The sequence below is a fragment of the Schistosoma haematobium genome, chromosome 4 (assembly GCF_000699445.3).
Source record: "Schistosoma haematobium chromosome 4, whole genome shotgun sequence".
Lineage (NCBI taxonomy): Eukaryota > Metazoa > Platyhelminthes > Trematoda > Strigeidida > Schistosomatidae > Schistosoma > Schistosoma haematobium.
This window is the reverse complement of record NC_067199.1, coordinates 18,358,917-18,386,842: the sequence shown is the minus strand read 5'-3', so window position 1 is coordinate 18,386,842 and position 27,926 is coordinate 18,358,917. Positions and strand designations below refer to the sequence as shown.

Here is a 27,926-nt window from a genome sequence, read left to right as displayed (position 1 = left end):
TTAGAACGCCTATTACACTGCACACTAGACTAAAACTATTACAGAATTTTATCTGGCAGACATCCAATTACAATAATAATAATAATAATAATAATAATAATAATAATAATAATAATAATAATAATAATAATAATAAATAGCAAAATAAACACTTTTAGCTCTTTTTTTCTTTTAGAACAGTTACTGCATTCAATGCTTTGTGATTAATAGTTATTTCTAATAACAATTATTATTTTTTTATTTGTTTGTAACAATGGAACATGTAAATACTGATCAAATTCATGACAATGAATTGAAAATGACAACTACAAAATCTATCCATAATATTACTACTTCAATAGGAGGAGGTATCAGTGAGACAACAGAATATCATATCATTACTGATACCTACTGGACTGAGGTTAGTCATTATTATTATTATTATTATTATTATTATTATTATCATTAAACGATATATTATTTTAAAATTTATTTATTTAAATATGATTGGTTTTAATGAAAATAATTTGATATAAAGTAAATGTGATTCTCTTTGATTTACACATATTTTACACATATTCATTATATCAAAAATGCGAATTTCAGCGAAGGGATCTATTTTCAACGAATTTATTATCAAGCTGTACAATCGTATATATATGAAAATTTTGTTTTTGTAAAAGTACTAATTCCGTGAGGAAATGTGAACACAGTTAATAAAAAGGTTATAATACTAGATTACGTAATACGGATAATAACAGTAACAATGGATTTGGTAAATATAATAAGATGATTAAAATGTTTTTGATATAATAATTAAAGGTCATAGCGGTGTAAAAAATAATAAAGTGGTATGATGAGCGTTCATGAATAAAACAATGAGAATATAAGACATAAGTAAAGGGGAGAATGCAGTAATAATAATAATAATAATAATAATAATAATAATAATAATAATTAAGGCCAAGGTAACGATAACAATAAGACGTACTTCTTTTGTACGCATCGTTCTGGTTTGAGCTCGTGGATGGTAACAGCTTCGGCTATTTTTAAAAGTTGGATACGAAGAAATCTGGGTAAATTTGAATGAATCATATAAACAACCTTAGAATTAAATTGTGGATCCGTAGAATGATTACAGTCGATTAGGTGTTCAAGTATAGAACTCCTAACTGCTTTTCTTTCACCCTTGTAGAACCAAGCTGGGATATGTTCTCGTATCCGAGTTGAAAGCGAGCGCTGGCTACGGCCAATGTACCTTGCTCCACAAGAGCAGGTGAACTGGTAGATGCACATGGAGGCGACCAGACGCGGAAGCTTGTCTTTTATGGACACGGAAAATAAGTTCCTACTCGTGAAGGTTATTCGCAATTTAGCTGCATTAAATGTTCTTCTAGTAGTTGTTGTTAGACGATTTTTGATTGCGTCTGATGTTCGATCACCTTTAAATTCCAGACTTATATAAAGGTTTTTCTTTGGAACGGAACAACTAGAATTCTTGTCGCGACTACTTCTATTCATATTCTTTTCTATGAACCGTTCTGGGTAACCATTTTCCGTCAGGGTTTTCTTGAGGAATTCGAGTTCTTCGTTGATTGCATTCCTTATTGCATATCTGATGTATTCGATAACATAAAGAGTGGATGAGGTTTCTCTTTCTACTTAACGGAACCCAGCTATAGAAGTTGGTTAGCTGTCCATTCCATGTTTGTTTTCTAAAGATGGGTCTCTTTAACGAATCATTACTCCTTCTCATCAGGCGTACATCGAGAAAAGGAACTGATTGGTCCCGTTTCTTTTCTAACGTGAAGTCTATAGAAGGGTGGAATGAGTTAAAGGTGTGTAAAATATCCTCTAAATCAATATTATTGTCGCAAACGATAAACGTGTCGTCCATATATCTAACTTATAGGCGAAATTGATTGATCATTGAGCTTAGTTGGTCGTTTTCTAGTTTTGCCATGAAACAATCTGCTAAAATCGGACCCAATGGAGAACCCAATGCGATCCCATCCCTCTGTCTATATATTTCATTATTGAAACTAAACTGGACATTAAAAGTACAGCGTAACAATAATTCTTTCAAGTGTTCAGTCGGCAAACCTAGATCTATGTTGTTGGGATCAATATACTCACATATATAACATATCGTTTCAGTTAAAGGTACGCTAGTAAACAAAGAGTTAACGTCAACCGATAACATGTGTTTTCCGGAAGTATTAACGTCCTTAATACGATCAATAAACTGAAAAGTATCATGAATAGAAAATTTAGATACTTGCCTTCTAACCGGTTCCAATATTTTCGCTAGCCATTTGGCGATTTTGTGGTATGGTGAATCCGACATATCCAAAATAGGTCGTAACGGTAAACCCGGTTTATGTACTTTCGGTAGTTCATATAAGCGCGGGATGATTGAACAAAATTTTCATATATATACGATTGCACAGCTTGATAATAAATTCGTTGAAAAGAGATCCCTTCGCTGAAATTTGTGTTTTAATATCAAAAATGACCAAATTAATTAATTGTAATCGTAAAGGTTACTAAAAGTATAGTAGATATTTTGAGTTAGCTAAAGTTTTCCTAAACTTGAAAATATCTTCTTGATGGTTGATAAATTAGATGTTGAAATTTGTATTGAAGGGTGATCTCATGACTTATTTATATTATAGATGAAGCTATAAAAAAACATATTTGTTTACCATTTATAACAACTTGACTTTGGAACTTCAAATGTTTTCGGAGCTCTTTAAATAGATACCTCATCACTCAAAATTGTGTAAGATGATTTCTTCTCTTTACATATATATGAACTGGTTTACGTAGAGTTGTGTGAAATCACTGTCATTTATCCAATACTAAACTTTGTGTTGAAGCATTGGCTATATTCTACCTAAGCTTGACTGAATTGAACTGATTACTTTCACCCGACATTTTGACTTTTTATCATTAAAAATATTTGAGTTTTGAAAATGTTAGTCAACATTAATTATACTTAATAATTTGACTTGAAATAATTTATGTGAATAAGTTTGGCGTTAAATAAAATGTCGATTCCATGTGATTGAATCCTTTTATAAGAATTGGAACAAAATCTACACAGTAATTGAGTCACTACAATTTTCTTTTAGGAAATAAGTCCAGTTTACAATGTTTAATTGTGAATTAATTTCATTTTTCAATTATTATGTGAATCTACATTGAAAATTAAATAAAACTTTCATTCTTACTAAAACTTTTCCTTCACTTTACCATTATTAAGTCATTTAATGAATATTAGATTCTGATATACTGGGATTGTTACAATTAAACTGTGAATTTGTTCAATCTAAGGAATTGACACCTCAAATTCATATGCACTCATCTCAGTTAAATATGTACTAAATAAATATGGTTAGTGGCTAGCAGTGGAATCCAGGACGCGCGTCTCGTCCCATTTGGGACTCGTCAGCTGGATGTACCTGTTGATCAATTGCAGTCCTAAATAACATTGGGAAGATACAAGTAAAATAACATTAAGTGAATGTACTAAGTGAAGTTTGTTGGGCACGTACTGACTGACTTCACAGCTTGTAGATAGTTTTAACCAGTATAACAGTTATTCAGCTTCATTCTTTCAAAATTTTCAATGTATTAAAATAAACAGTTTTTTTTGTGAATATTGACTATTTGAAGAACCACAAAAAATTGATGGTAACTAAACTGTCCATTCATCCGGGTTCTAAACTGTAAAAAAGTGCGTATTCATGATTTATTTTAGTATTTGCGCATAATATAAAAAACTGTATTCTTTCATTTGTAAACGTCGTTGTTTTATGAATAAGTCAGTGAACTGTCACACATTATTAGGGAGGCTATACTCATGTGTTATCTGATCAAAGTTCTACTTCATGTTCTATTACTTCTAAACATTATCTTGTGATATCAGGTCTATAGTTATGTATTTCTGTAACGTACATATCCATCTATAAAGAAGCCACTTATTCATCCAGTGCTATTCGCTTCAAATGCCATCGCGCTATCGGAGACTATAGTTTATGAACGAACCAATAGGTGTAAGATAAGAGGTCTTGGATTTTAGCGCAAAATTCACCCATCCATTTGGTTAAATACAATTTCGGCATTATAGCTGATGTAAGTACGCGATGAAAACCTTAAATGTAATTCCTAACACTATCCATCAACTGTAAATCACAATTCTAATTCCTCACACTGGTTTATAATCCTCATTTGGTCCTAGTTATTAGGTGATGACTCTCATGGTCACTTTAGCGTTGCTCAAAGGTCGTCCATAAATTATAGTCTCACCGCGTTATCCACTTAGCTACCGAGTCCTGATAGCCACTTGCTTGTGCATGTTGGTTGGACACCAACTGTTCTGTGAGTGATATTATTCCATGATTGAAATCAACTCTAATCTTTGTATCAATTCTCATGTCATCATATTTATTTTTAAATAATTTTTCTCATATTGTATATTTAATCTCTACATTAGTGAGCATCATAAAGATAACTAGTGTTTACATATTAAGAAATCTTTATTCAATTTGATATTTGAATAAACTGATGATTGAATAAACAACAAATATCACTGTAATGAGTGAGGAGTTTGATTCAATATAAAACTCTGTGTTCTTATTGCCAGTACCGAATGAAAGAAATATAAATCAATGGGAATATAGAAGTAGAATGGATTATACTACTATGTTCGTTTAACAACGCTGAGATTCCCAAATCTGTACAAAATGTAGTTTAGTATCTAGGAATGGACCAGTTAGTGAAAATTGCATGAATGTATTGTATTGAGATTATGAATAAAATGATTAATTATTTACAATAAGTATTGATTACTTCAATATGAAATGTATCTAACTGAACAGTTTTCTGATTCTATTCTACTTTCATTGATTAAGCATGGATAATACTTGACTGAATATATGCCTTTCTTTTTTTTAGTTTCCGTCTCATCTTCATTTTCATTTATTTCCTCATTTATGTGTTTCTATTGATATTTCTACATTGCAAAAGAAAAATATTGTGTGAAAAATTGACTTATCTTTACAAGATTTTTCAATTCAGACCTACGACAGATAATCTGGTTAAAAATAAAGATTTAATATAATGAGTTAAGATGAATTTTTGTGAAAGTGACAGGTTTTATAGTTAAAGTTGAAAGGTCTTGAAATAAAGTGATTACTTCTATCTTATTCTTGAAATTTTTTATTATTTCTCTGGATCTTTCGTTTCTTTACTTTTCTCTTATTTCATAAGTGAGTTATGAATAAATGTAATTCATTTACACAGAACTCTACACCTTCAGACTAGCTAATTGTTAAAAATGGGAAAAAAAGTCGTTTCTACGGTAAATAACTCTTAATTATTAGCTGTGAAAAGAATTTTCAGGCATTTTTTTTAAAAAAAGGGGGATTATTAGACTACTTGAAGTTTAAGTTGATTAATTTTCAGCATGATTAAATATGATCGAGCTTAAGTGTGCTCATCAATATTTTACTACAGTAAATTTGTATCAGAAATATTCCTTTTCTCGAAAAGTTAATCATTTACAGATCCGTTCCGGTCTATTAAATACTACTAGTCAAAGTGTAATTAATGACAAAAAGTAGTTCATTTAAAGGATTTGTAAATTTTCACTTCAGTTAAACTGAGCCATTTAACATCAGGTCGGTGATAATAAAGACTATATTCGAATAATGCTTGAATGAAGTAAATTTGCTACTAACTAGTCTATAACTTTAAGATTTAATAAAATTATTTCTAATAGAGAAATAAATAAATACTTCAAAGATGTACTCTTACTCATACTGATCATCAGCATTTATGACAAAAAACCTTTGAAATAGTTCAATCAATCAGAGAGCTTATTTTTTATTACTAGTTTTATCATGATAAACGTATTTTATTGAACAATCTCTGCTTTTCAATAGACATTAAAAAATACAAAATTTCCAGCTGATTGATTTCGATTGTTCTTAATCGAACTGAAACTCGTTCAAGCTGAAAAGAAATAATATGTACTTGCAGTCGTTTACACTTATAAGTTGAGATGTGCACACAATGACACGTTAAGTGAATACACAATTACCATAATATTAAGAAGCTGATAAGTGATTCTAATAGATGAATCTTTAATCTAATACATTCTGACTACGAATGCTTTTATTTATTCAACTATGTTGTTCTGTGTTAGATAATGCATGGAATTTAAATATTTATTTATACCTGGAATAGTGAGTAAAAGAAATCTGAGTGTTTTAATGGTTAGTAAATCTAGTACGACAAGAATAAAACTTATGATGAAAAACCGTCACAACTTTGTCTTGGCTGGTAGAACACTAACACCTTGGGCAACAAATATTTTATTAATTTTGATAGTTGAGATCATGAGTCAATTGAAGCTAGACTACTATGGAAAACCTGGCAGCACTGGACGGCCGTTTCGCTCTGTTTTGGGACTCCTCAGCCGATGCTATAATTAATGTATGAGTTATTTTAAGCAAATCGGGAATCGATATTTTGAACATTTGAATAAGGTATATCATTAAACAAACAATTGTTATGTAATGAAATTCTCTCAAAAACATTTATTTCACTTAATTAAACGATACAAAGCTTCACTCTATCAAAATTTCTATTTATTCATTAAACAAATACTGAATAAAGTATTTGCACAAACTTCAGTTCAATAGTGTTGTCTAGAAAAATCAATTTCCTCATTATTTGTTTACTCTGTAATGTAAAGTGTAATTCAATAGGATAATGGTAACTTTTATACTTATGACCAAGTTAATTTCAACCACAACTAACCTAATGAATAAGACACGATTAAGTTGATACAAATGAAGCGATCAAGTTTAAATTATAAATTCAGTCACGACTAGTAACTTCATAGTTATTTATTTTTATCATTGACACTAATCAGAACAAAGTAAGATATTCTAGAGAGTTAATTACATGACTTCATTCATTGATTGTAAAATAATGACTATTATATGGCCTCATTATACCGTAAACTTAATTCGGTTTGTTATCATTATTTATCTAAGTAATTTCAGTTTTCTCGACTAAAGGTTAACACATAAATAATACCATGACTACAGATATAGAAGCGTTTGTACAATAAGTTTTAAACTAATGATGATCTTTTAAAATCCTGAAAAAAAAACTCACACATTATAGTTATTTGCAATGAAAATTCTACTTAGCTCATAATAAGACTATAGAAATTGAAAAGTGAGAAATAATTTCCAACACTTCATAAAGTTTCATCTTGAACAATATCAAACATACTGAAAAAATGAGTACCATAATGGTAAACTTTATTCTAGTTAGTCAAAATAGTTTTTTATTTATGTTTCATCTTTTACTTCCCTTTCCTTACTCTATGATTTTAGCTCAATGTTGTATTTGTAAAAAAGTGATTCATTACAGATAATGACCCTTTTAAGGAAGCTGAAAGTATGTAAACATACCGAACAATAAAAAATAAACAAATAATGGTATCAGTCATACTTATATAGAAGATATACTTTTCATCGATCAGTAGATGAATTAAAGCAGGTCATAATGATCATATGCACTCAATTTGCTGAGCATACAATCGGTCGTTGTTGTTTTTTTTTTGTGACGTCTGTAATTAACAATCTTAGTAGTTTAGCTTGCAAATTTATTAAGCGTTAATTTACATTAGAAATTCAATGCTTATTTAGTTATTGATGGATACTTTAATAGTTAGTTTCACATTACAGTTTAAAAATTATCCAACTATGCTAGAGATTTCTTTATGAGTAATAATTTATGACTAGAAACTTGAAAACATTTTGATTAGAAAATATCTAGCCATTTTTGTTGTTATTAAATGTAACCGTATGTTATGTTTAACACGAACGTGACTTATAACTAATGTTAATCTTTACGGCATTAATAAGTTATGACATAACCTACACGTAAACATTCATACAAAGAAATAAGCTTGCAGTGTGGTGCGTGCTACTTATATTGATATAAGTAGTATATGACGCGAGTCAGGAATGTAATGTCTGTAATTTTGTGCTAAATATAATTCGGTTGTCCTCACCTGTGTTCTCTTTCACTACAGTAGGTTATATTAAATGTTTTTGAAAATAGAATTTTGATATCTTTTCATCTTAGTTTTATCCGTAATGATAATTATTTGCCAAGTTTATTAATGACCTTAATGAAAATGATTTTATTTCAAAACATTGGAATGATATTGCTCAACAAACTAGTTTTTATAACATATTATCAATTAATTAGTTAAATAAGGGATAATTCAATTATAAGCTTGGATCAATTACATTAACCTACTACCAGAAGTTAATCAGTGTATTTTCGATTAACCCCTAAAATCAATTATATTCTGTTGAACAAATACTGACTTTAAGTATTCTAACTTCTACCATTAAATGAAAACTTCAATGCACTTACTTTAGTTTAGACAGATATGTAGTAGTATCATTAGCACTCATATATAAAATAAACTTGAATTCGGATTATAAGAGTGTGTACATGGTTACTGAGATGTCTAGTTTATTAATTAGCTTAACGAATGAGCACTTGAATAAGTTGTATAAGCTTTCCTTTCATCATATAAATACAGTATAAGCATTCCTGTATAAATTTAGCAGACTATTCACTAATCTATCTTCAGTAATACTGTTGAGCATATCGTAACTGATTTTTACGTCATATACATTGAAGTGCTTAGTTGTAAAGGCAAACAAATATGATGGTAAGTTTCCTACAAAATGTTATTTGAAGGTTTTCCTCCAATCCTTTTTTATCCTCACTTTTAACTGTATCGTCTGTAATACAATAACTACAGAATGAAATTTTCTTGCTAAACAATCAACTGTAAATACTTTTATGATTTAAAAGTTATCTCTTATTGTTATATCCCGATGAGAATAATGATTGGTAACTGTTGGAATCTATTTCTGTCTAATACTATACTTATATTTTTACCGTATAATTGTAGTGAACAAGAACACCAGTGGCGACAATCAAATGTATTTAACACGAAATTACAGGACTTGTTAATAAAATCTAACAATCATAAAGTAAATGCTTAATTTGCGAAAGGTCCACCAATTGTCTCAAAATGACTCAGACTTCATTGTTCTTGCATTTTCATACAAATTGCATTTTGTTTCCATTCTTTACTGTTCGATTCTCTTGTCCCTCTGCTGTCAGACCTTCTGTTCACAACCAACATCATATACTACTTATGTCAATATAAGTAGCACACACAGCATACTTATTAAATGACTAAACTATTCATGTCCGTGTTCCTCTTATCATAAGCTTTATTTTAACATATGAACTATTATTACACGATTTACCATTCTTGAGTTATGCCCTGTCTATCAATTACTATCTCCCTTATTCACAGCCACATTTGGCTAAATCTTGTACAAATGTTGTTTCATATTTTATAGTACGATGTGGTCTGCTTGGTTGATAGATAAACCCAGTATGTTTCAAATAAGTGATTCATATTGCAGAGGCTGAGATTGGTGTTCTGGATTTAACTGGCTGGGTTAATCAGAAGCAGGATCGATAAGGACTCTAAACTGCTCGTACAGGTTTTATGCGTCATTTGTCCGGTCAATAAGTCATTGTTCTCTAATTGACGGTATCATTATGTTATCTATAGATAGGGGCACAAACCTACTAGATATAACACTTAATGGAAACTATTGTTCTTTTGATAGTATTAAAATTAATTAGTATACAGAAAATAAACATGAAATCGAAACACTCAATATGTAATATGAATTTTAATCTTTAAGAATTATAAAACATGCTATTACATGAATGAATTTCATTTACTCTATTCACTAATGTTTATATTGCCATTTTTTCATTGCTCTAGTTTATTCAAATAGGCGGCACATATGCAGTTTTTTTAATTCCCATGTTTATGCGACAATTTATAATTATTAACCAATTGACTTTTGCTTCGGGTTTATTAATAACCTACGAAACATTTCATACATTATTCTAAACTTAGATATATACTGTCATTTGACTTACCAACAAATGACTGATATTGATTTTTATATTCACTAGTAAAATCAACATATATTGTTCCTCTAAATGCATGATGAAGGTATAGTTACAATGAAATATTTCTTTCTTTTTTTTCTTTGAATCCATATTTTTGTACTTTATACCATGAATTAACCTTAGATAACGTTTAAAACCTAGTGAAATCGTAAATAAACACTACTGTATCCTTTGAAACAATGAAATATTTCGATTGATATTAGACCACCATTGAAAACCTGGAAGCACTGGATGGCCATTTCGTCCTATTGTAGGACTCCTCAGCAGTGCGCACCCACGGCCCCGCTCGCGGGATTCAAACCCAGGGCCTTCAGTCTTGCGCGCGAACGCCTAACCTGCTGGACCACTGAGCCGGTCGACATCCAATGGTGTTAATGTATAACCTCGACCAATCCGCGAAGTTGCGCAACTATCTTCTATTGTACTGAGGTAGACACCTATTTCTACCCGACACAAATTAGCTCCACTGGTCACGGCTTCTTACCAGAACTCCGAGAATTTTCTCACGAAGCTAGTCACTAGTGAGCACATGGTATCGCGGATGCACACTGCTGATGGGTACCACAATAGGACGGAACGGCCGTCCAGTGCTTTCAGGTTTTCAATGGTGATCTAATATCAATCGGTTCATGATCTCAATCAAAACCTAACAACCTCCACAACCCCTATACTGATAGTGAAATATTTGTCAGAAACTTTCCTATTTTTGATTGTTTTTTTAAATAAAGTCGATTTAATGTTGTAAGTTGTAAAATTCTACAATCTTTAAAATACTCTTATATCAAAATTTTACATGATAATATTGTCCTATTTTAACTTTATAAAGAAGTTGTCTACATTGGAAAAGAAATATTAATGAATACCTAAATCAATATTCATTAATATATAATTTAATTTATTCTGGTTATTATTTTCTAATGAAAACAAACGTATATATTTCTATGGAAGTAGTAGGCAATTTTTTTCCAAAAAACATAATGAGATTTTATTATTATCAGAAGGGGTTTTGTGGAGATTTTAGTAATTTCAATAGTTGAAATCATGAGCCAATTGAAGCTAGACCACTATGGGAAACCTGTTGTGAGATATCAGCTCACTGAAGACAATGATGTACGGTGGCGCGATTTCGTGGATTGGTTGGAGTTAGACATTAACACCGTTGGATGCCGGCCAGCTCAGTGGTCTACAGGTTAAGCGTTCGCACACGAGATCGATAGGTCCTGGGTTTGAATTTCGCGAGGCGGGATCGTGGATGCGCAGTGCTGAAGAGTCCCATACTAGGACAGAACGACCGTCCAATGCTTCCAGGTTTTCCATAGTGGTCTAGCTTCAACTGGCCTATGATTTCAACTATTGTTATTTTATTATTTTTAGGAACATATTACATTAAATGTTATTACCTAAATAGTCAACTAATAATTATAATAGTAAAATTTTTAATTTAACATTTATCTAATTAATCAATAAATTCATAACTCCATTTACTCCATTGATGTCTTAGAAACATTGCTCGCAGTTGCTGGGACCACCGGATAAGTAGTAGTGTGGTTGGACGTAGGGTATTAGGAAATGATGGTAAATCAGTTGATAAGGTTGTGAATCTTTATCGACTGAGATGGTTGGGCCACGTGTTACGTATGCCTGAACACCGATTACCACGACGTGCAATGCTAACCGGTGTTGGGGATGGTTGGAAGAAAGTTAGGGGCGGTCAAACCAAAACGTGGCATCAGTGCTTGAAGTCACTAACTTCTAGTCTGAGCCATGTTGGTAGATGCAGACTATTCGGTTGGGTTCCGCCCTACTATTGTAATCAATGGTTAGACTGTGGTTGACATGGATCAGAATCGACCACAATGGCGTAGGTGTATACACTCTCTGTCTTCCCTTAAACTATGAGATTAAAATCGCCTCATATCATTCTTTCTACGAACTGATTCTTTCTTCCTGCACTATTTCATTATATGCAATCTTTCTTTTATATATTACCACCACTGGATTAACCACTTTTATGGATCGGGTGTTCATCTTGTTGTGCTAATGAGGTGTGGCAACTTGGATCGATGCATATATGTGCCTGGTTCTACGTTGTAGCTGACTGACTGATTGTTACTCCTCGTGGAGGAGTGTACGCCGCTCAGCAGCACTTTACATCCAACCCTGTCCTGAGCAATCCTTTCCAGCTCTTTCTAGTTGTTATTAGTCCTTTTCATGTCTACTTCTAGTTCCCGACGTATTATGTTCTTTAGCCACCACACTCACACGCTTTTATTGTTGTTGCTGTTGTTAAATTTTGTTTTCTGCTTTAAATTTAATAACTGGTAATGTTGAGAATGTCAATCATTAAAAATGATACTGAGTGATTTAAGGTTTAATATAATTGTTTATACAGTTCATAAACTTTTAGAAAATAATTACAACATCTACCATACTTTTTTTACGGAATGCATATTCATATATCAAAACATATTAACTGGTGAACAGCATTTATTTCATAAGTTCATTGTTTATACAAGACATCACTTGATATCAGTCTACTTCCAAGGCTATATCTAAAATAATATTAAGTAGTGAAATTGAATGACATAGTGAGTGTCAATGTATTAGACAGTAAGAATTACATATAATGGTAGTGTTTTAGTCACCCAAATAGAACGCTAATTGCTCTTACAAAATGTGATCCTTTAACCTAAATATGATTAAGAACTAATGACTTGAATAGAATTTAAGTTAAATATGGCTTTTAATTGTAATCAGGTTTTGATTAACTTTTATTTTTGTACAGCTAACCTTGAAAAATATAATGAGATACAAAGATATGAACAACATTGATAGGTTTTTATGTTGATAAGAGAGTAATTGGTAGGCTTGGAAATAGATGATACCACATCAGACATTCAGATTCATGTTACCCGGCCCAATTGTCATAGACATTTCCATAAATCATTTCGTTTAGGGACTATCGATTATCTCCTACGTCATTATAACGACAGAAAATGGTGAGCCACGATATCAAATTCGACCGTTAGAATTTAATTGATACTGTGTTAGAAAATATAACATTGGATTATCGCTACTCAGTAACATAATTAGCTTAAGTAATATTGATAGTTTAAGAGTTATATCAGCAACCGATTCAATAGAAAAGCCCTTTTATGGTGGACTGAAAACATTTCAACACTCTGTGATAGATATTCACATGATCTTCAATATGGTTCTTAAAAAAACGTGGATACAAATGACTTGTGTGACAGTGAGTCTAGATTCGGGTGACAAATTTGGATAGGTCTTCAATATTATTTAACGTAACACGTATTAGTAAAAAACATAGTAATATGTCCCCATTTTATGAGGTAAATTCTATAGTTTTCGTTTACTGACAAATTACGTAATTCCGGGCGTATAGACCATGAATTCATCTTGAATAACAGTTATTCTGTTTCATTTTTTGTAGCTGATGGCTGATCAAAGATAAAACATGAAGCACTTGATCGTTTTCTTCACAGAAGGGATAGTATTCTATACATATGTCTGTATTTTTGTCTCTGTATTACATGATCACATGTAGGTTAATGATTTTAAGTCTGTTATTTTTTGCGTGTCTGATTTGAGTGGGCTTGAACTATGGAGATCTTTTTCCCGTTCCGACAAACACATTTTGCTTTAAAGATCATTTTTACTGTAAATTATCAATCAGCCAACGGCTGTTGTAAAGTCACACTGATCTTTTCAAAAGTAGATAACTTAGATTTTTTACATATATGAATTTTTTGGAGTTCCATACTCTAAAAATCAATTTATTATAACACCGCATTATTGACATTCCAAAGATAAGTGTTTTGTCTTCAATTTTATTAAACTAACATATCATATAGCACATCTGATTTGGCTGGAAGATGTCAGTTGATAAGTTGGATCTTGAAAAATTTAAACATTTCAATTAAAACTTTAAGAATAAAAAATCCCACTATTAGATTATCAATTAACAGTAGATAATTGTTCAGAGTGGTGGAGAATTACAAACAGTCATGAAATAAATAAGTATCAGAAGGGGTTTTTGTGGATAATATAGTAATTTCAATAGTTGATATAATGACTCAATTGGAACTAGACCACCACTGAAAACCTGGAAGTATTGAACGGTCTTTTCGTCCTATTGTGAGACACCAGAGCAGTGCGAATCCACGATCCCTCCTCGCGAGATTCGAACCCAGGACCAGTGGAGTTTAACCAGGTCTGTTGTAAGATAATAACTCACTGATGATAATTGTGAATGTGTCGCTCAATTCCGTGGATTAGTTGAAGTTAGATATTAACACCGTTGGATGCCGGCCAACTCAGTGGTCTACAGATTAAGCATTCGCACGCGAGACCGATAGGTCCTGGGTTTGAATTTCGCGAGGCGTGATCGTGGATGTACACTGTTGAATGGTCCTATGGTAGGACGAAACGGTCGTCCAATGCTTCCAGGTTTTCCATAATAGTCTAGCTTCAATTGACTCATGATCTCAACTATTGAAATAAATAAGTATTATAGAACTATTAATGTGAATTTTTTACTTCAAAACAGTAACACTGAATAGCAAATGTATATAATAATCATATTTGCTAACAGAAAGAAATATTTACACCTTGAACAATAATTATATTTTTAAATTATCCTTGTCTTTAGATAAACAAATTAAACGATTACTATATCGTATTGTGTAGCACTCAACATTGGTCATCAGTATAAGTGATTTATCATTAAAATGTACATCTGATAATAAATAATTAAAACTAATTGATAGAATGTTTTGTGTCCAAATTTATTCCTTTCTGTCATTCATCGAAGAAGTTGACTGAATCTACATTTTATGTAAGAAACAAATCTACATAATGCAGTACAGTAGTCGAACACTGACATACATACAATAATAAGTCTCACCAAAAAAAACAGGATGAATAAGTTAAAAATCTTTTGTTGAATGATGACTGTCTTCAGCTAATGATGATTAGACAATTTCTTTGGATTGACAACTTGCTATATATCTAATTGATATATCAAAATATTCAAGTTTCATTATCTCTTTAATTAATGAGTATTTATTTTCAGATCATAGGATAAAATGTAATTCATGTGAACATCAACTAATCAGCTCACGTTTTTTCATTCATTTACAAATCAATACGAATTTTACTAAAGAAACGAATAAATAAATAATTAACACTAAGAAATCCATGATAGTTGAGACTAATATTCATTATAGGAATTTGTCAGTCAAATGGATACAGGTGTGAATGTGAGTAAAAGCAAGTAAAACCAGAACAAAGGGCTTTTTTGATTAAAATAACAACTAACACTCACAGATTTTAGATGGTGGTTGGAGGTAGTCAACAGGAAACCCTGGACCCGGGTTTCGTGCTACTTGGCACTCGTCAGCAAGGTGTACCTGTAATCTTGAGGGACGAGGGTTTCTTGTTGACTACCTCCAACCACTATCTAAAATCTCAATACATAGTGCCCGCAGTGTCGAGTCACCTAGACTGGTGGCCACATTGCAACATGATCGATAGCATTCGATCTGCACTAATAAGGACTAGACAAGCATGACATTGATCACCACCCAGTGATCAATCAATTGTGACTTTCACAGATACATATTTTATTCTTTGTGTGCACATGTTTGTAAATAAGTTATAATCTTAACGGAGATTCCTTGGTCTTATTCAACTTAACTAGTACAATATATTCACTGTAAGTTAGGTCTAATTGTTGATTGCATAAAACGTTAATCTTTAATTGAATAGATATATTTTGTGATAAGGAATAATAGTTATGTAGTAAATCTTAACAGCTATCAAGAATTACTTAAATGAACATTGGAATCAAATTATAAAACTTTATTATCTTGTTTTAAATTGTTCGTTGAATTAACTTTAGTTTCACGTTAAGCGTATTTTTCAAATTATTTAATTTCTAGGTGTGAAATATGATGAATGGTATAAAGTCTTGATTGTATTTAACAACTCCAGTGAAAATTTTAGCAAGTCTATAATTTATGGACGAACCAATCAGATTTAAGATAACATGTCTCGAATTTTAGCACGAAATTCATACACTCATTTGGCTATATACTATTTCGGCATTATAGCTGATGTCAGTCCATGATGAAAACGCTAAATCCAATTCCTAATCCTAACCATCAATTGTATATCATAATTTTTATTCCTCACACTGCTTTATAACTCTATTAAGTCATAGTTAGTAGGTGGACATTTTCAAGGTGATTTTAACGTTGCTCAAAGGTCGTCCATAAATTACAGTCTCACCGGAAATCTCATATATGATAAAATCCAAATCATAACTAACCACTTAAAAAAAGAAGTCGAATTTTCTAGTTGTTTCTTTCGTTTTACTGCTATTTATGCTCTCAACTATTTGTTTAATTGTTTTATCATTTATATTTTTCCATACTTAAACATCACATGTTCAACATGAGTTCATAACCTATCATTCCATTAATGACTTTTACTTTGCCTCGATTGATCTATTGTTCTTTTGATCTGTCAATTCGCTGTATGATTTTCCCAGTCATTAATAAACTACATATTCAGCAAAGTTGTTTGAATAATTTTGTCTTCTAGGATCGAAAAATAAAAAAACTCTTTTATAAAATATCGGTTTTTCTTCTCGTTTTTTTTACAACATACCTTGGTTCAAGTCAATTGAATTATCCCTATCATATAATATTAGCATTTATTAGATTTGCATAATTCTTAATTTGAAAATCTCACTCATTCTATACCATAAGAGGCCTTTTCAAATATTATCAATAATTTCTGTAATTTAACGTTTGTAGTTTCATATGAAGATCAAATAAGTAAAATTAGAAACATAATACAAATTTATAATTGATCATGATGATTTTATGTAATCAGTACACCGTAACTTTTTTTTAGTTGTCATATTATATCACACAATTATTTAGTCTATACTGTAAAATAGTTTCATAGACATAATACGTGATTTACATTTCCCTTTTTCTAAGAGAAAAAAAACACCCTGAAAATAAATAATAAACATTCGAACATTAATAAACTTAGCAAATTACTATGAATTGATGGTGATTAATGAAATACTCTTTTGCGAACCACTTTTTTTAATAACTATTTCTGACAAAATATGATTTTGTCAAAATTGCTAATGAATAGGATAATATGCGCATCAACAAACTACATAAACACTATAATAGCAATTAGTATTAATATTATTATTATTATTATTATTGTTATTATTATTATTATTATTATTATTATTATTATTATTATTATTATTATTATTATTATACATCAGTTCAGTCTACGAATTTGCATTAAATCATCTGGAAACAATTACACAAGGTAAAAAGTGAGTTATTAGTAACGGTAACAATCAGAATTGAAGTGTATGAATAATTGTAATAAAATATCATACAAAATAAGAGAATATAATCAACAACAAAAAATAAACTCTCAAATTAATTATGATAAATACAGTTCATCTATTAATGTACTCTTAGGGGAATATTAATCAAGGTAGTAGGCCACAAAAAAGGTAATGTCATCTGAAGAGCTGTTGATAAACAGAGAAAAATTACTTATGAGTCAATCAATTATCGATAGCGTAGGTTCTGGTATAAATGCATATTGATCTGAGTAGTTGCATTTTATATCCTTTGAACAGAAGGACAAATGAACGAGATGAGAAACAGAAGAGTATAAATGCCGTTCCAGTGCTAATGTGGATAGTGATTAGACATGTGCAACTCATATCTCAACAATCTCAGTTCATAGAGGTCCACAGTCTTGGGAACTGAATCACCACTTAGACCTGGTAATATATACCTGACATTGCATTTACTTATTTGTTCATTGATCATTGATCATTGATCAACCACCTGTAACTAGTGCATATCTTTACTTCTGTTGGATACGTTACACAATTGTAGAACGATAAAGAACCTATTATTCATCAGCATACCCATTCTCTGATAGATAAACGAATATCTGACATGTATTACCTGTAAAGTAATTCTTTAAAAACCAAGCGACCTTTTCGAATCTGAACAATGAACAATCGTTTTGTTCTAGTCCCGGACGCTTATGCAGTTTACTCCCCCATTTCTTTATCTGACATTCTACTTTTAATGTAATCAGACTAATTGTATCAATTTGAGGTATTTTAATCATAACAAACTTTAAGATGATTGTGCTCATTAGACCACACCATTGTATTGATAACAGTATTACCACAATTATTAATGAATTCGTCAATATAACTTTCAAACTACTTATAAAAGCATCATTTCTACATGAAATTTGTGCTGATGATGTCGTTCAGGAGAACGATGAAAGCTCCACGACGAAACCATCCAGCTAAGAGAACGAAACTCCATCAAAATTATCCACCTGAGCTACAAATCTCGCTTAAAATTGTTCGTCATAAATAGGCTGACTACTTATCAATAATCAGTAGCCACATTTTTAAAAACAAATTCTGGTAGATTTGAACTAGAAAAAGTTCAACTGGGACAGAAATACTTGACTGATTAGCTAAACTAATTAATAAAACGAATGAATATCTGACTTATGAATACAACACTATTGTATTTATTCAACTAATCATCATATTAAGTAGTTGATGAAAACTACATTCCAAGTCTATTTGTTGATTTCTTGTTTGATACATATACTCACTACTTTGAAAAAGAAACACTTAATAAATTAAATAAAATTATAAAGCATCTTTAGTCTGTTCATTTTTTGTGGAAAACAATGAACAAATAGTTTTTATGTATGAGAATGGAATAAAAAATTTAGATATTAATTATGTCTTGTCCGAAAAAGTGAAACATACTTCTTATTTCCTGTAATAGTTTTGGTATCCAAGACGTTTTATTCTCTACACAATAACTGGAAAAGAATTAAACTTAATTTTGTGAAGAAAATGTCCTTTTCAGCAGTTTTATTTATTCAACTTATATAATTTTATTTATACTGATTAAACAAATATAACAATAGTCTACTGAGAATAAGAATTAAACAATGTGGTTTTCGAAAATTTCAAATGTTGAAAATTAGAAAACCCTATTAATGTGTACCTTTGTGTTAATGATCATTATGATTTAGTATTTATCATACAAAATAAATGAACATTATACCATCTTCAACAAGCAATTTTTTTGAAAAAGGAAACTGCACAGGTATTCCAGTCTATTGTAAGATAAGTAAAGCATTTTTTGCACGGTCCAGGATACAACAGTATTGTAAGATACTGTCCATATTTAAAAACTTGTAAAATTATAATGTGATGATCATGATAATAAAAAACATTAAATAACCAATATGTGTACTTATTTAATCAAGTTCCTTTTGATCAGTTTTAGAACCTAATAAATAAATAAATATATATATATATATATCTTGATACATTCTGTCTCAAGTTCTTTATGTTTGTGCATTTCTCTTTCTTTTTTTGGTAGAATAAATGTTGCTTAAACTCACTGTTTAAAACTATTGACTCTAATTAAACAAAAAAAAACTAAATATCTAATGTGTACAATATCGAAATCAAAACATTTTTTGTATTGTTATCGTTTTCTACTTCAGTTTTGAATAGAAGTTTCCATAAACGAACTAGTAGTTTACGCTCAAAAGTGTGAATAGGTACGAACTTAGATAAGCTTTTTTAGTGAAACATTGAAATGTATTAACAAAACAATTTTGGAAGTTTCATTAAGCAATCTGCGCCAAATTTCAGTTTCTGAGATTTGTATAAATCAATTTTTATTATTTAATAACTTCTATGCACTTGATGTCTAACGTTGCGAAACTATTCATTCAAACGTTGACGATAAAATGTAATTATGAATGAATTCCGGTAAAACTAAAAGTTGTTTTAAAGTGAAATTAAGTGACACAATGTTTCGGCGGTTAGATTAAGCGATAGATTTAATATTCTTTTATCGACTCCCTTTTATTCAACGATTTTTTCACCTAATTGATACATGAAGAGAGGTAAATAACTTATTAGTATTTATCATACGGGCTTTTCTTAATTCAAAACAAATAATCAGTGAAATTGTAAGGTAATTAATTAAAAATATTGGTTAAAGCATTGAATGAAAGATCTTCTTAGGTATAAGAATCTAGTAACTAAAATAGTAATTAGTACCCAGCACAATTAATTGACGCTTAAGTTGTAACTAATGTCATCGTGTTTGATCATCTATGGCCACCTAATTCAGCCCTAAGGATTGAACAATGTGATATTGATCACTAACAATTGATCATTTAGTAAACTAAAACAATTTTTGTACAAATCGAACTGTAGTTTATGTAATTAACGTTTACTAGCATCTCTGACTGTAGTTTAATGTTACTCTTACAAATATCATTAGGTGGATCATCCAACATTAAAGTTTGTATATTTAGCTAATCTCTCTCTTATCTAGTTACAAAAAGTCCAACAAAATCGTTAAATTACGTTACCACAATAACTATTTTCCCTTAGATTTTAATAAAGAAATACTGTAGAATATATTATATCAAATAGTAGAACAAGAAGTACAGTATTTTTGCAAACCAGAAAATGTCATTTCGTCTGCTTTGTTTTCCACGAAACCTAAGAGCCTAATACTAGAAGTTCTAAAGATTCATTAACACTGAAGAATACATTAGCTTAATTCTCTAGAAAAAATTAGTTTGATTACATGTAAATAACTAAACAGAACCAAATAATGAGGATTATTAAGTAAATAACATTTGAATTCATTATATAATATGTCGAGCATGAGGAATATTTATCCTAGAATAGTTTGTGTTTAAAATATAGTACGTAAAATGATTGATTAATCTATGTGAATAATGAAATTACTCTAAATGGTTGAATAAACTTCTTATGTACACGAATATGTCGATTATTCAAGTTAATATAACTTTACAATTATATCATAGGCAGATTTTGGTTAAACAATCATCCAAAAACCAGAAAGATTTCGATTCCCGTTTCTTCCTAGTATGGGACTAATTAGCATTGGAAACCATGAGTTCCAGGACCTTCAGATTTCGCAGGATACAAGTTACCTTTATACAATCGAACGGATATTTAACATTTCAAGTAATATTCTCGATATTCGGATAAGAAACCGTGACTAGTGCTGTTTAGCTATATCGGAGATGTGACAGGTATCATGACCAATAATGTGTGAAGATCACACAATATCATGAACTCGTTGAACCATAGTATTTGAAGCTCGATAGTCTAAAGATAACACATTAGTAGTGATCTGTGACTTTTACATAAAATGTCCATATGCATGGAAAAAATAATTAAATTTGATTAATTTTATATAAATGGAGAGATATGTGGACGATGGATGTAGACTGAAATCTAAAACATACTATGAAATTGATCGTCTACGATACTTTGTAACATAAAATGAAACATAAATAATTAAAATAAGTTCTAAAACTCGAAAAACTAGAAAATGTGATATTTCGGACCAGTAGGTTAATACAAATTACATTGTTGGAAAGGAGATTTTATGAAGGCTCAATATAGTGTTGAAATACACCCATGATTTGCATTGAGATCATAAACCGATTAATGTTAGACCACTATTGAAAACATGAAAGCACTCAATAATCGTTTAATCTCAGTATGAGACACTTCAGAAGTGCACACCCATGATACTGCAAGTAAGACTCAAACTCGAAATCGATTTCGCGCGAGATCGCCTAACGTCTAGACCACATTGGTAATTGTTTTAAATCACTGAATCATCATCCAGTTACGTAAAGTTATGGTTCTCAATGCTAAAGCTAAATGTCCGGGGTGAGATTTCTGGTATCATAGCAATTCCCGTACTAATTGTGAGTACCAAACTGCGACTCAATAGTTATCCAGTTCCCTTTTGTTTTCAGTAATTCAGCTCGTGATGAGAATTGTCTATGAATAATAATGACTTATTTGTTCTTTAACTCTTTTAAAACAGTTTTTTCTACTATATACATTGATAGTCGTAAATACAAAATATGTACATGAACCTTATATGTGAGTTAATCATTTATGTTTTTTTTTCACATTTTCAAAATATCGATATTATTTCGGCAAGAATTTTACTTCATTAACTAAACAAAGTACGCCATTCATACTATTTCTGTATACCTATGCTCAGAATTTATTATTATCATTAATTACAAATAATAATTATTAACCTGGTTAAAATGTGAATGTTTATATTATCTAACTGTTCGCTATTGTTAAATTTTGTGTCGTTAGACAATATGACCTTTGTTCATAGTCTTAATAAGTTATTATTATTAATATGGCTATGGTTTATACGATGTCCATCACTCAGTTTCAATGATAATTCAATTCATGTTTAGTTGATCACTGAATAAAACCATTTCAATTTCAACCCATCATACTTTGAATGATGTAGCATAAAATTACAAAAGACATATCACATTTAATTCTAGTATATACATGTTTAGGTATTTATATGATTAAATAGGTTTTATTGCTGATAATCACTTAAACGGTTTGTATATTTGTTTAATACAAATGTAATTTCATCAAGTACTGATATCAGCTGAGGAGCCATTCATGACCAAGCAATATTAGATAGTTGCTCTATCATAGTTATGGAATCTTCAACAGGCTGTTCAACATGATATTAGGTCTAGAACTTCAAGATCGCACCATAAGCATGTGTATACATGCTTTAAGAATATATATGGATGTATAAAACTTTTATTAACATAACTGTGGTAAACATAAGAGAACATATACTTTTGTACAGTCACTCAGTTTCCTTTGATGTATTTAAACCACTGTTGTTGAAATTCTTGGTGAATCCACTTATAAGTATCAATATGTGAGAATCTAAGAGAAAACAATTAGACATTTTATAATTAGAGAGAAGTTTTGTGGATATTATAGTAATTTTATAATTGAATTCATGAGTCAATTGAAGCTAGACCACCATGGAAGCACTGGACGGCCGTTTCGCCCCAGTGCGGGACTCCTCAGTAGTTCGCATCCATGATCCCACTCGAACCCAGGACCTATTAGTCTCACGTTCAAATGCTTAACCTCTAGACCACTGAGTCGGCATCCAACTGTGTTAATGTCTAACTTCAACCAACAAATGAAATTGAGCCGCCGTTCATCATTGTCCTCAGTGAGTTATTATCTCACAACAGACCCGGTTGAACTCCAACTCCACTGGTCGCTGCTTCTCACTAGAACCCCAGGGAATACCTCTTGAAGTTAGTTACTAGTGATTTATTGAAAATCCTAATACATTTTATCAACAAATTATGAATCAATTGTATAAAATATATCTTCACGTAAATTTTACGCAACTTGTTTTAAATATTTATTATTTCATATGTATTTTATTCACATAAATCATACCAGAAATCATAATAATGATTTAGACATTTATAATGTGATGCTAGATATGAATCTACACTCTAATGGGAAACCTTATGACCAAAGTGTTATCTTTTTTAACCACTGGAACAAGAGTAGGTAAATGTGTCTTTAATTGATAGCATTAACCCAGATACTAGTCAGGCATGTGGTGAGTATAAAATTCCAAAGCGTTCTTAATTAAGATACTGACATAAGACTTTTATTAATGAAACTAAAATGATATTACTCATTAACTATCATTCATCCGATTGTGAATTTTGGAGCCTTAATTCCATAGATGAAAGTGTTTAAAAGCATTCAGTTCATTTTCCCACTATGTAACAATCAATTAACTGACTCTTTCTGTGTTATAGTTGCTGATTATTTAATAATCAAAATATGAATAACCTTAAATTTAGTATACATTATCCATTCAGTTAAGTGCAGGTATTAGCAGTTAACATATCTTTGATATGAAGAAATAATACTGATAACTAAAACTTACTAACTAATGACTCTACTGATAAGAACTAGTTTAATCAGATGTCAACATTTTAATCTTTTAGTTGATGAGGTTTCAATCCAGATACTTCGGTACTGCTTCATACTACTACTACTACTACGTAGTTCGAATAGTCTTATTAGACAATCTGTTTTTTTATTTATTCTCTGAAGTGACTTACACTAAGTCACGAAACGTCAGAAAATCTAATTTTCTGCTCATTGGGATATTACAAATATATTATTTATTTATAATCTGTTCTACGGTTGAACTAAACACCATAAACCATTTTTCTTTTGAGTACTTGAATTTGTTAAATAGAAATCATCTAAGTTTTATTTTTCATGAATAACAATTAATTCCTTATAGCTCATTGAGACATAAAGTGCAAGAGAAGTTCAACAATATTTATTATCCATTAGTGCTAACCGATTGTGATTAGTTCATAGTTTCCGTGTATCAGATCACTTGGTCACATCAAAACATTACAAGATGTAGAAAAGTAATTTAAACAATCTAATGTTACTGAATTCTTACTGTTACATAGTAGTGCTTTTAGAGTAATATTGAATACTGTCAAACCAAATTTCTTAAAAGATTTTATTTCTAAATAATTTCATAATATAATAATTATTATTATTACTGTAATTTTTTTCTCAATACATTACTTATTTACAGAAAGAACAAAGGGCTACAGTTATTATAGCCGTAGCGTTAGTAGCAATTATCACAATTTGTGTGATTTTAATTATTCTACGAACATTGAGAAAGAAATCGAATAAAACATCCCGCGGAGTAAGTTGATTCTTTTCAAAATTTAGCTATACTTTTTATTAACTAGAAATTTTCACTTTAAACAATCATCTTTTATCAAAGTCATTTATTAAACAAACTGATTATTTACATGACTGTCTAGCAATAGGTTCAAGAAATTTATCAGAATTCATTAAAATATAGGATAGTTTAAAATTCCTGGAAACACTATGTATTGACATTCAGGTTGTGAGATCTCAGTACACAGCAGAAGACTGACATTGCCGACAAATTGTATAGTCTGTAATAACTCATCAACAAACTATAAGGGTCAGTGATTGTTTCATTGACAACTATTTAAGCTTAATGCACAATATTCAATTAAGGATTACGATCAATTCAAATCTGGAACACTAAAAAATAGAAAGAAATGTTTGTTCAGTTCATATGAATATACACTTTAGATCTGGATTCATGTATAATTGAGATCTGTTACTTTTCATTTTGACGTCCTCAAACCACTAAAATTAAATAGCACACATATATGAATCAGTGTATGAAACCGTAAATCATCTTCATTACATAGTTGGGAATACTGGATAAAACAGTCGCATGAAAATAGGGTTATGGACTGAAATTAATCGACGACGTTTTTGAAGTACATAACCTACCTACATATTTTTTTGTTTTAGTTTCCGATTACGAACCAAAAGAAAACATTTCAATCCGATAAAATTAACAAAGTAAGTTATATATATACTGAACAAACGGTTGTTGTGAATAAACTACACTCACTATCAACATTTTCGATATAAACAATTAATGTAGTTGCCTACTTCAAGAAAATTTATGACGGACGACTCAGTCTCATTTTTCAACCCTAATGAACACTCCTATCTAATATAGTGTTAAAGTGGTAAATAATCTTCAGAGCGCCAGTTTCCGGAAACTAGAGATAAATTGAACCTCTTTCCTATCGCGGAAATGAAGTCGTCCATACGCAATCGTAGAGCACATCCTTCTCTTACTGCTGATCGGCTGAAAATACCATTCCAATTAATTCGACTTGAACAATCCAGTAGTACAACTGTCCACTACGCAATGTATGACTCAAAGCTGAATATATAAATCTACGTTTCAACACTAACTTGTGTTATAGTAATATTACATGACTCAAGCTGTGTATTGGACCTCAAAATGGACTCTGACACTTTCGAAGCAGTAAGTACAAACCCACCATTTTGGTAGGGTTTAGAGCAGACTAGTGGCCGACAGTCAATTACTGAACTGTGCACACTTGCATGGAAATCGACGACATATAAGTTATTTGCAACCTATGAGAGTTAAATGTTCGTCTACACTGCCAGTTGTTGTTGATTAAAGACATCCCTTCTATATTGCACAAAGTACTAGTTCAGGAGCCTGTTATTCATTAGGGAAATTCTGCATTCAATATTGTTCACTTATTTATCTTGTCGAGCAGTCGGAAGGGAACTCGGGACACATCTTCGTCAGCAAACCTTACGTGGAATCTTTGAGGAGTTGATGCTTCAAGATTTAAACCTATAATGACTACCTTCAGTCTTCCACGTCACCATCAAGCTATTTGGATAGCGACTAAGACATTTAATGACAGCTCACAGAGCAGTAAACAATGTAACTCAAATGACCCAGGTGCTAACCACATAAGTAGCATCGGTTGACCTTCATGACAAGTTCAAAAGCAGCTGGAAAATATATCAGTCCTACCCAGCATCCAAGCACAGTACATGTGATGTTAATTCAATCAGACCGATTGCCAAACTGAAACTCGACTAACAGAATCCGACCAAGAGTGAGGGAAATGACGTTATTCACTACTCACTGACCTGTGTAAGTGCATGAATCCTGAGTTTTACTGTAGACAAAATATCGACTAAGTTTATCTACGGGATTTACTTGCCACCATTACTCACTAAAGCCATGAAAAAACTGACCGTTCTATAAAGTTATAACCTGTGCATATTCTTCCAAAACCATGATAAGGTTACTCAACCGCGTACCGAGGACAAGTAAGCAAATATAAGACAGAATATGCGACACAACCGAGTGGACTGCATAGATAACACTGGAGTAAACAAGTACTTTCCACTTGGGACCTTAAGCTTCACCAACACGAAATATTAGATTAAAAGTGACCTTTGATTTTACAGAAATCTACATACATTCCTACTCAATACAATTGACTAATGTTGATTGGTAGAAAGAATAAGACCACTTTAGATTAGGTATGAGTATGATTTGATATCGAAAGTACCCAAATGTATAAGATGGAGTTTAAATTACGTGACATTCTCTTTGATGCTGAGGCGACTAATCAAACATACTAGATGACTCACGATAAATGTACATGCAACCTGTTTCGCGAAGATCGGCAATACTATTTTGTTAAACGAAATGTTGCAAATCAAGATTAATGCAAGTTAAACTTTTTTCTGAACATTACAGGTAGAAGAGAGAGGAAATTATTCGTGTATGTCCAATGATAACCATAGCGAACCTAAGTGGATTATGCAGCAACAATTAACAGTAGGCCAAACATCTGATAGGATAAGGAAAGTCCCGACACGTAAGTTTAAGCGTAACTCATAAAGAACATCTTCGGTATCTTTTTTTCCCAATAGGAAACCCCGAAAACAAGAAATGGTACGATTCAGCAGCAATTCCTTTTATGGATGATGTCTCTTCATCGACGGACAACCTGCACACAGATCAACTTAAGAATCAACAAATATGATTAGATGTATATAGCTTCAGTATGTAAAGATAATCACTAATAAGTTAATGTGTAACTATTGAGTCTTTTTTCATTAAGATCAACGATCAAACGTTTTTGTTAGATATTACCCCCAAATGCCTTGGTATGACCGAGTGGGGTGGGCCCGCCCGCCCTCTCGAAATGCTCTCACATGACCACGCGTATATGGCCTCCGCCAGGGAAGTCCTATTCACTGCCTTCTCGCACCACGGGTGTTGTTTACGAAATTGAGAGGACGAAAAGCGAACGTCCGGCGCTTTAACCGGGTCGGTAGACATGGAGAGTCCAGTTAGGGGAGTTGGAAAACCCTGATTCCAATGGTGCACATGGGCTCCAGGATC

At 31.3% G+C, this 27,926-nt stretch overlaps 1 protein-coding gene across 2 annotated transcripts; it reads left to right on the top strand.

The window, feature by feature from the left end:
- Positions 1–7: 7 nt before the first annotated feature.
- On the top strand, positions 8–27,564 carry MS3_00007565 (uncharacterized protein; the record flags this gene model as incomplete). 2 transcript variants are annotated; one of them, XM_012942254.2, is made up of 5 exons in its annotated part: positions 8–400; positions 24,714–24,830; positions 25,481–25,531; positions 27,276–27,396; positions 27,452–27,564. In XM_012942254.2, the coding sequence occupies exons 1-5, from the start codon at positions 254–256 to the stop codon at positions 27,562–27,564; spliced, it is 549 nt and encodes a 182-aa protein (XP_012797708.1). In that variant the 5' UTR covers positions 8–253. The 2 variants fall into 2 exon arrangements, with proteins under 2 accessions (XP_012797708.1, XP_051066415.1); XM_051215871.1 differs by having other exon boundaries at positions 27,276–27,564.
- Between the last annotated feature and the right edge of the window lie 362 nt (positions 27,565–27,926).